A 10,365-nucleotide genomic window follows, 5' to 3' on the forward strand; every position below is an offset into this window, starting at 1 on the left:
ATTTTCTGTGACAGCAAAGAACTGGAAACAAAGTAGATGCCCATTGATCGGGGAGTGGTTAAACCAACTGTTACATGAATGTAATGGAATATTACTGTGCTATAAGAAACGATGAATACAGAAAAGTATAGAAAGATTTATGTGAACTGATATAGAAGGAAGTTAGCAGAGCTAAGAAAATAATCTTCCCCTTCTTCTCTGGCTTGTTTATAGAGAGGTAAGGGACCATGGGTATGGCACATTGCATATAAGATCATACTTTTTAATTTGTTGGTTAATTTTGCTGAACTTTTTTATTCTTTAGAAGAGTGTGTATGGAGGGAAGCATTGAGAAATGCAGACGATGTAAAGGCAAAAGATGTCAGTACAATCAGAACAATTAGGGAGGGGGACTTTGTATTAAATATCTCTGACAAGGCTCTTCTATCCAAGATATATAGGGAATTGACACAAATACGTAGGACCCAGAGCTATTCCTTCATAGATAGGTGATCAAAGGATATGAACAAGCAGTTCTGAATAGAATGGCAGGCCATTAACAACCATATAAAAGATTTCTCCAAGTTACTAAAATTTAAGAAATGTCAATTTAAATAATTTTGTGGTTTTACCTCATACCCAGAAAATTGGCAAAGAGGACAAAAAGATGGTCACTGTTGGAGTGACTATATGGCATTGTAAATTAATTGGTCCAGCCATTCTGGAAAACAATTTGGAATTATGTGAAAAAAGTTATCAAACTATTATACTCAGTTATTTTTTCCCAAGATTCTATTTCGGAGAATAAGGATCAGATTTTGTTATAAACTTTAATAAGACATTATTATAGAGATTAAAAAAGGAGATAGGGCCAATCATTTTGAAAAGAGTAAGGTGTTCCATGTGCTCCATTGATATTTTCGAGATGTCGGGAGAACTGGACGAGACTCCTTGGGTAGACTGCCCTCACCCAGAGTAAACTTACGGGAGGGCGTGGAGGATGGGAAGGCATAGATAGGTTTCAACTTGCATCATTGGGGGGACTATATATGTGTATCTTGTGATTATGTGTATAGATCTATTGGAGTATTGGGGGACCTAGAGCTGGAAGGGGCCTTTAAGAGCATCTAACCCAACCCCCTCATTTTGCAGAGGAAGAAACACATCATCACAGAGCTCGCCAACTCTCTAGCCACTGCATTGTATTGCCTCTCTGGGAGATATAAATATAGGAAAAACAATTCTGCTATCCAGAAAACCAGAGAGAGGAGGTGACTTACCCGAGGTCACACAGTTAGTAAAGACTCAAATCCAGTTTCTTGTGCTTCAAATCCACTCTTTGCTAATATTTTTTTTAAAAGTTGGTTGTCCTTTCTGAGCCTCCAGAATAAATTTAAAAAATCATTTGACCTGGTTAGACAGTTGGGAGAATGGGGAAACATAATGCTTAGCTTAGAAATAATGTAGCAAGATTTCAGTTACTGATGTTACAACCCCAAAGCCCTTAATTTGTAGCTGTGACTATAGACCCTAGCAAGTGTTTTGTCTGAAGTGGTTCTTTCTTTCGGGTGGCTTACATTTGACTGATGTACAAGGACAATTGTGCTTTTGTGGACTTACCTACCTCACAGGGTTTATTTAGGCAAGAGCCTAACCTTAAGGTACCAAAGAAAGAGAGATTCTAGTAATTAAAGATGTTCTCCCTTTTATTCCAGCCATGTGATAAACGAGCTAATAGAGACTGAGAGGGTGTACGTAGATGAACTGTTCACTGTCTTGGTGGTGAGTGTCATTGTATTTTAGTCACTTCCCTCCTCTCCTCCCCCTTGTCTGAAATAATAGCTTGTATTGTCTCAAAAGTCTTGCTGTAGTTTTAAGTTATTAAATCTTCAAACTGCACAAGTCTTTTAAAATACCCTGTATAGTGCTTCTATATGCATTGTCTCATTTAGTCTTCACAACAGCTAGGTGTGGTAAGCATCCTTGGTATTGTTATCCCATCTTTGACTTTGTAGACAAGTCCTAAGGAGGTGCCTGATACTCAGAAAAGTTTAGTGACTTGCCCAGGGTCACATAGCTACTAAGTGCTTGGGGCAGGATTTGAATCCAGGTCTTCCTGTTTCCAAGCCCTTCATTATAGCAAGGCTGCCTGGATTTTCATATTCATACTAGACTAAGTTGTCGTAATGTTTGTGTCAACAGGATGTTTCTTTCACTTTGAACTCCAATCCAATCCAACAAGTGTTTGATAAGGACTTATTATATGCCAGATGCTAGAATGCAATTTTGAAAAAGAAAAAGAGCTTCTATGTGAAAGAGCTAGCAATCATATGGCATTAAAATTTTTTAATGCTTTAAAGTTTATAATCATATTACATGTGCTCATTTGGGTCCAACCACAACCCTGAGAATTAGATAGGGAAGGAATATCACTGGCCCTATTTTCATAGATGAGAAAACTCAAAGCCCACAGAGTTGAAAGGATTTGCCTAAGTCATGGCTGAACTGGATAGGACTCATACCCAAGTCATCTGAAGTCCAGTGCTGTTTCCATCATACATCACAGTCCCCAAGCAGTGCTCTGGTAGCAACCACGACAAGCCACTCAATGTCTGAAAGAACAGCTTCTTTCTTACACAATGAACTCAGACTAGAGTAAGAGCCTGGCTTTACCCATTCAGCCAGCGTATGTTACGATAATGATGGCACAAGAAATCCAAAAGGCAACATTATAGACCAAGATATAAATGTTAATGGAAAATTGCTCAAGATACTTAGTGGAATTCATAGGCTCCCAGCAGGGAGCATGGTATGGTGGAAAGAACACTGAATTGGAGTCAAGAAAGACTCAAATTCAAATCCTGCCTCTGACTCTTAGCAACTGTATGACTCTGAGAAAGTCATAACCTCTTGGAATCTCAGCTTCCTCATCTGTTGAAATAAGGATAATAGTACCAATAATATTAGTAACAAGTGACAGAATTGTTAGGTAGCATAAGATCTGGGCTTAATAAACTGATGTCTATTTTTGGGTTGGCCAGGGCTACCGAGCAGAGATGGACAACCCTGTAATGGCACCACTTATCCCACCTGCTCTGAGAAACATGAAGGACATTCTCTTTGGAAACATGCCTGAAATCTATGAATTCCACAACAAGTATGTTAATGATTAATCGTTCTTACTTCATAGGATTGTTTTTCCCTCATATATCCAATGGAATAGTTGTCTTATCTTCTCTCTAAACTTTTCACAGGATTTTTCTGCACAGCCTGGAGAGCTGCCTTGGAGCACCACAACGCGTGGGATTTTGTTTCCTGGAAAGGGTTTGTTAAATCATTGTTCATTTCCCAATATAGTTTTCTCCCTCCTAGAGAATCATCCCTTAGAACAGGAGTTGTTGACCTGGAGTTGTTAGGCCCAGCTGGTTTCCAGGCTGGAAGATTCCTACCTTGCTGTACTGAGGGGAGCCTAGTTGACCTAGAGAATCTGTAGCTCTATTTGTATATGAGCCATCATCAGTATGTTGCCCTTTGTTAAAGCAGAGACCATGAAAACAGGTGGCACTTTCTCTTCAAATGTACATTCTTGGAAATCTAGCACTGAAAACAGTCTTTAGTGGCTATTTACCATGGAAAGCCATGGAAAACAGTAATTTACCACTGAAAGCCATAGAAAACATGTTTTTTAAATCACTGAACCTCTCTGGGGAGATCAGCAACTCCTTATACCCAGAGCATGTTGTATACTTTTCTCATGCTGTAACCTCTTGTCCACCCCCACCCAGCCTGGAGCGCTGTTCCCTCCTCCCTACTTTTCCATCACAAATCAAGATTCTGCCCTGCCCTCACAAGCTGAACAGAGGAGCCCCCTCTTCTGTGAGGTCCTCTCAGGACCCTTTAGCCCACGGTGGCTTCTCCATCCTAATTCCTCTTGGAATTCTCTGAGATGTGCCATCTTTAATCAGCTAGTCAGTCAGTACACATTTATTAACTGCTTACTATGTGGCAGACATTGTGCTAAGCCACTTGGGATATGAAGAAAAAAGGGGAAGTAGCTTCTACTCTCAAGACGTTATGTTTTAATGAAGGAGATTACACATATGTATACAGGCATGTACAAGATATGTGTGATGGAGGAAACTTTGTGGGGGCAGAAGTAGCAGCTGCAGGCTATTGGGGGAACCAGGAAAGACCTCCTGTGGACTGTGGAACTTAAACTGAGTCTTAAAGGAGGCAGAAGGGAGGGAGGAGGACATTGTAGGCATGGGCAACAGTCTCTGCAAAGACTTAGAGGTGGGAGGTGAAGCATTGTGTATGAGGAATACAAAGCTGACCAGCATGCTGGACTATACAGTTTATGAAGTGGAGTAATGTGTAAGAATCCTGAAAAGAAATGAAAGGGTCAAGTGGTCATGTGCTTTAAATGCCAGAGGAGATTATATTTGAGCTTAGAGGGAATAGGGAGCTACTAAAGTTTATTGATTAGGGCAATAACTTGGTCAGGCCCATAAATCTTCTGAGCAGCTAGATGGTACACTGGATAGAGTACCAGCCCTCCAGTCAAGAAGACTTCTCTTCATGAGTTCAAATCCAGTGTCAGATGCTTACTAGCTGTGTGACCCTGGGCAAGTCACTTAACCCTGTTTGCCTCAGTTTTCTCATCTGTAAAATGAACTGGAGAAGGAAATGGCAAACCACTCCAGTATCTCTGCCAAGTAAATCCAAATATTGGATCACAAAGAGTTGGACACAACTGCGAACAACTCAACAATAGACCTTCTGTCTTATATTGTTGTATATAATTTTATGCATATTTACCATTCCTCTAATTTGACTATTGGTCGCTTGAGGGTGGTGACTCTGTCCTCAACCTCTTTGTCTGTCCGTTACCTACTGATGCATTACATGTAGGCAGGAACTGACCTCAGGTGTTTGTGGCATCAAGGTCATCCCTCTCTACAGTATGCTTTCTCTCCATCCCCTTTTTACAGGCGAGGAAATTGAAACTCAGAGAGATGAAGTGACATGGCCAGGGTCACACACAGCCACCTTCCCAGCTCTCCGAATCAATAAATCAGCCAATATCCATTAAGTGCCAATTATGTGCTAAGTAACCCTAAATGCACTGTACTAGGTCCTGGGGAGATGAACACAAGAAACAAAGCATTTGCTGTTTGAAAGGAGTTTCAATTCTAATGAGAGAGACAGCAAGGACAGGTCTAGGGTGTCCCAAAAGTCTTGGTGCAGTTTTAAGCTTTAATAGCTAGACTTTTTAATAGCTTGATATAGGATACCATGTAGGGGTATATAAAGAATAAATAGAAGGCGGATAAATAGAAATGCACAGAAAATAGTTCAACACAAAGTAGTTTGAGAGAGATATGCCTGGAAGACTGATCAATGTTTTGAACATGTGTAGAAGATTCTATTTTTCACTCTAACTTTCAACACTGGTTGGTCTGAAATTCATTAATTGTGGTATTTGTTCACTTCTGGTGTCTAAGAAAGTATGTGGTGCATACTAAATGTTTTCTGAGTTCAGAAGATTATAGTATCTTAGATTCAGAGCTGGAAGGGACCTCAGAGGCTATCTAGTCTAACCCCCTCATTTTACAGAGGAGGAAACTGAGGCCCAGAGAGGGAAAATGACTTGTCCAAGGTCACACAGGCAGTAACAATATCAGTTCATCATGATGCAGTAGAGAATGGGCCTGTTCTCCGTAGACATTAATGTCTCTCCACACATACTTCTAATCTAGCCTTGTAATTTGGAAAAAGATAACAATATTGCCTTTTTCTCTCTCTCAGAGGAACGATTTTCAGATCTATGAGAAGTATTGTCAGAACAAACCCAGATCTGAGATAATTTGGAGACAGTACTCAGAAATCACCTTTTTCATGGTAAGTATTATTTTATTGGGGAGGGAGAAGTGATGAGTTATGCTAATTCCTGGAATTTTGCTATTAGACTTACCCACATGTAATGCACATCATAGAGTGAATGCTAGAAGGGACCTTAGAGGTCATTGAGTCCAACCCCTTCATTTTACAAATAAAGAAACTGAGGTTAAGTGACTTACCCATGGTCGCACAGTCAGTTATGTGTTAGAGGTCGATTTGAACCTAGGTCTTCCTGACTTTCTCCATTATACCATGTTGAACATCCAAGAGTGCTCCACTTTTTTGATTGCCTCATTTTCTCTTCCATCCCTGTAAACTACCCTTATTTCACGAGCTGCCCTCTGACCTTCTGAAATATACCTCTCTCCCCAACTAGTGCAAGCTCTGTCTGCCTAATTAAAGGTCCCCAAATCTTAGGGCCCAAGGTCATGGCCATGCTGGATCTGGTGATAGTATGTCAGCAGCCTAAAGAAATATAGCACCAGTGATATGGCTTGTTTTATGAAAAAGTCCTTTATGCACATCCCATGTGAGTTCTTTTCAACCCAGACTAATTTTTTTTTCAGGCCCGTGGCTTGTGGAACCCATACTCATTTGCATCAATGTCTTAGGAAATGTTTTCACATTAGTCTCCAGTCCATCCTTCTTTCCCTAAATGTTTTTTTTCCTTTTATACATCTCTTTAACATACCAATTCAGTGCTAATGTACCCTTTTAAAGTGTAAATTATTCAATAAACCCACTGCTTTTTAGGACTGTAGAATTTAGGGGCTTCCCTCTACCACATTAATGGGATAATTTCTAGTCTTTTGTAAACTCTCCTTATACACTCTAAGCTCTTATGCCATCTGGGATGTCTTCTGGCTTCTTTCTTTTTTCTCTTTCTCCTATTTGAGGCTTAACAGACATTCACACTTTTGAACTAGCCATTTAATAAGTGGCACTTTTATGGGTGCCTGGTATAATTCAGATGCATTGAACTTTCTGTCATTTTTTGTGACCCAGGAATGCCAAAAGAAACTAGAACATAAACTTGGCCTGGACTCCTATCTGCTCAAACCAGTGCAACGCCTGACAAAATACCAGTTGCTTTTGAAGGTATCCACATAATGCCTTTTGTTGCTTATTAATTTCTGGGAAAATCACAAAAGGTTTTGGTAGCTCACTAAACTGCATTTGAAATAGATAGACTTGCCAAGTCAAGTACCATACTGTGTTATGTTGTATTCCCCAACTACTCAGAAGGTTGATTTCAGTCTTCCCTCTAGTAATGTAGATTGTATCCCATCATTCATTTTATTTCACTGTGACACATTTTTATTAAATACTAAGTATTAAGTATTTTATTAAGTATGTGCCAGGCACTGTGCTAGGTTGTGGGATGCAAAGAAAAAAAATCCTTGCCCTCTAGGAGCTTATATTTTGCTAGGGAGACATGATCTCCACAGATAGTAATTACAAAGAAACTTCAAGACGATGAGAGTGCTAATGAATGGGGGCAATTGGGAAGTGGTCCCTAAACTGTGATTGGAAGGAAACTAGGGATCCTGAGAGGCAGGGATTAGAAGGAAATGCACAAACATGGAAGGTCTGGAGAGGTGGTGGGATAGAGAAATTGTTGTCTGTAGACAACAGCTATCAGGCCAATCTGCCTTGAATGGAGAGTATGTGAAGGAGAGAAATAGGAAATAAGACTGGAAAGGTTAGTGGGAGTCAGATTGTGGAGAGCTTTAAATGAAAGACAAAGGATTTTCCAATAAAAGCATTATTCAGTAATACCTTGCATGATGTTCCCCCCAACCAGCCCCTGTTCACAGCAACATCATTGGTACATTATCTCAAAACCACTCTCCATGGTGTCATTCATTGTATCTGCAATGCTAATCAGATGTTTGGCATTGAGCTCATGATTCAGCCCTGGTGGTTTTAACTCCCCTGAGTTGGCTTACTGCCGCATTGCTTACTCCTGATATATGATACTTAGTGCCCCCTGCAACATTGTTTCTTCTAATTTTAAGTTTTTATGGAACCATTTAATGACATTAGCCAAGGTATGCTCATTTTTTGAGTCACATCCCACGTGAGAAAGCCCCTTTGGCATAAACCTCCAGCCATCATCCAACTGAGAACATCTGGAGTTGTCTTAGCCATTTAATTATCCATCCAAAGAGCTGTTTTCCTGGTGTTTTTATGAGGAACTTACATGCGTAGCCTTCAATAAGAATTAATAAAAATTAAAAATGCAAACCCATAATGAAATGGAAGTGCTGCAAGAGAGGTTGCTTGGTTTCCTCAGGAAAAGATAAAGATAGCATTCCCCCAGGGTATTGTCAGAGCTTCTATTTCTTTTATCCTGGAGCAGTCCAGGTTTTGTGCATATTTATACACTTGGACTCTGTGCACCAAGAATAAAGCAGGAATTTGTGTGCAGAACCCTCCCCCCAACAATACCTCCCATTTATATTTACTCTTTCTAGTTTTACTCCCAACAGCCCTGTAGAGCAGGTGGTACAAGCATTCCCATCCCTAATTTTATAGATGAGGAAACTGAGGCCCGAGAGAATGAATGCCCTAAAGCTGGTAAAAGGGAGAGCTAGAACTCCAACCCAGGTTCTCTTTATTCTCTCAATTGTGCATTCTTACCTCTTAAACTGATACCTGGAGTGGTGAAGAAGCCCAAAGCTTTGCATAGCCTTTGCTTCCTAGCCATAAACCCACAGTTTAAAAAAGAGTGACCGTGCCACTAAGGTGACAGGTGAGACAAGTGCCATATTCTCTGAACTCCACTGGAGAGGTTTTGTTATCCTGGAGAAAAAAACCACAACTGTGCCCTATCCCCATCTATTTCTTTTCTTGAATAGTCAATGTCTAGATAATACTGAGTTTGGTTCCTGATGTCTGTCTCTAGGAGTTACTCAAGTACAGTGCTGAATCTGAAGGTGTCCAACAGCTCGAGGAAGCTCTCGTTGCCATGTTGGACTTACTGAAGTCGGTCAATGACTCCATGCACCAGACTGCCATTATTGGTTATGATGTAAGTGGGGGGGGCAGTAATTATGTACACCTGGGACAGATGTTTGGTCTGAACCTTTGGGATGATGAGATTAGCCCAACAGAATTGGTTATGATGCATTCATTTGGATGTCTCAGCCTGAATGAGCACTTCAGATCTGATGTCATAGACATGACGTTCAAGTTCACGTGTGATGTATGTGTTTTATTTATGCCTTTTGGCTTTAGATCTTACCCATTCCTATATATATCCCCACCTCTCCACTTGCCACTGAACCCACCCTGATAACAAAGAAAGAAGGTTAAATAAAACTATCTAAAACAGCTCCCTCTCCTGAGGTTATGTGACATTTAACAAAAGCAGTCCCCCACCTCTTCACTGACAGAGAGGAGAGAAGTATGTTCCATCATTAGTTTTCTGGGGCCAATGTGGGCAACTGCATTCAATCTTGAGTTCAAGTTGTCTTTTAGCATTCCCTTTATATTATAGCGGCCTTTGCTGAAAGTATCTTACTGATTCTGCTTTCTTTGCTTTCTACCCGTGTATTCCCAAATTTCTCATATTTGTTATTTCTAATGGCATGATAACATTCCTCTGTATTCTTATATAACAGTTTATTCAGCCATTCTCCAATGTATGGACACCTGCTCTGTTTCCAGTTTTGTGCTGGCCCCCAAAACACTGCTATGATACTTTGGTATATGGAGCCTTTCTTTCTGCCTTAGTCATCATCCTTATCTATAGTACCACTGGGTGAATGGATAGAAAGAGCTTTCTTGTAAAATTCCAAATTGTTTTCCAGACTAGCTAGACTGATTCACAGTTTTGCTCAGAGGGCATTCATATGCCTTTCTTCCCATAACCCTTCCAACATCAGGGGGCCGTCACCGGTTGTCCTGATCTATATCTGGCCACTGGACCCAGATGGCTCCTGAGAAGAAAGTGAGGCTGGTGACTTTGCACAGCCCTCCCTTACTCAAATCCAATTCACTTGCAAGTCATGGCATCATCTGTCTGATGTCATGGTCTTCTTCGAGAATGAAGGACAAACCAAACACACAACACTGACTGTTTCTGATTCTTGGTATCTTATTTGGCGCTAATGGTTTTTTTTAAATTTCATTTGTAGGGTAACCTAAGTGACCTGGGCAGAGTATTAATGCAAGGATCATTCAGTGTTTGGATTAGTCGTAAAGGTACCACCAAAATGAAGGACTTTGCCCGATTCAAGCCCATGCAACGCCACCTTTTCTTGTATGAGAAAGCTATTGTGTTCTGTAAGAGGAGAGATGACTATGGAGACGGACATGAGAGAACACCCTTCTATAGCTTTAAGCACCATTTGAAAGTAAGACATATTTAATCTCCCTGCCGTAATGATGCTTCCATGTATATATCTTTCCCTACAGGCCTCCTCTGAAAACTCATTGTGGTGTGTAGGTGATCCTGCACAGGGGCATTCCTTTGGTTTG

The 10,365-nt window shown here is 40.5% G+C and overlaps 1 protein-coding gene across 1 annotated transcript in view; it reads left to right on the forward strand.

Moving 5' to 3' along the window:
* Nucleotides 1-10,365, forward strand: part of MCF2 (MCF.2 cell line derived transforming sequence) — a 118,960-nt gene that overhangs the window by 76,406 nt on the left and 32,189 nt on the right. The window contains exons 18-24 of the mRNA XM_036739808.1: nucleotides 1,695-1,761; nucleotides 3,021-3,136; nucleotides 3,234-3,303; nucleotides 5,788-5,880; nucleotides 6,886-6,978; nucleotides 8,789-8,914; nucleotides 10,023-10,241. Of these exons, the coding sequence (XP_036595703.1) occupies nucleotides 1,695-1,761; nucleotides 3,021-3,136; nucleotides 3,234-3,303; nucleotides 5,788-5,880; nucleotides 6,886-6,978; nucleotides 8,789-8,914; nucleotides 10,023-10,241 (784 nt within the window). The remainder of the gene's footprint in view (nucleotides 1-1,694; nucleotides 1,762-3,020; nucleotides 3,137-3,233; nucleotides 3,304-5,787; nucleotides 5,881-6,885; nucleotides 6,979-8,788; nucleotides 8,915-10,022; nucleotides 10,242-10,365) is intronic.

This window comes from Trichosurus vulpecula, chromosome X (assembly GCF_011100635.1).
Source record: "Trichosurus vulpecula isolate mTriVul1 chromosome X, mTriVul1.pri, whole genome shotgun sequence".
In the NCBI taxonomy this organism is placed as follows: domain Eukaryota; kingdom Metazoa; phylum Chordata; class Mammalia; order Diprotodontia; family Phalangeridae; genus Trichosurus; species Trichosurus vulpecula.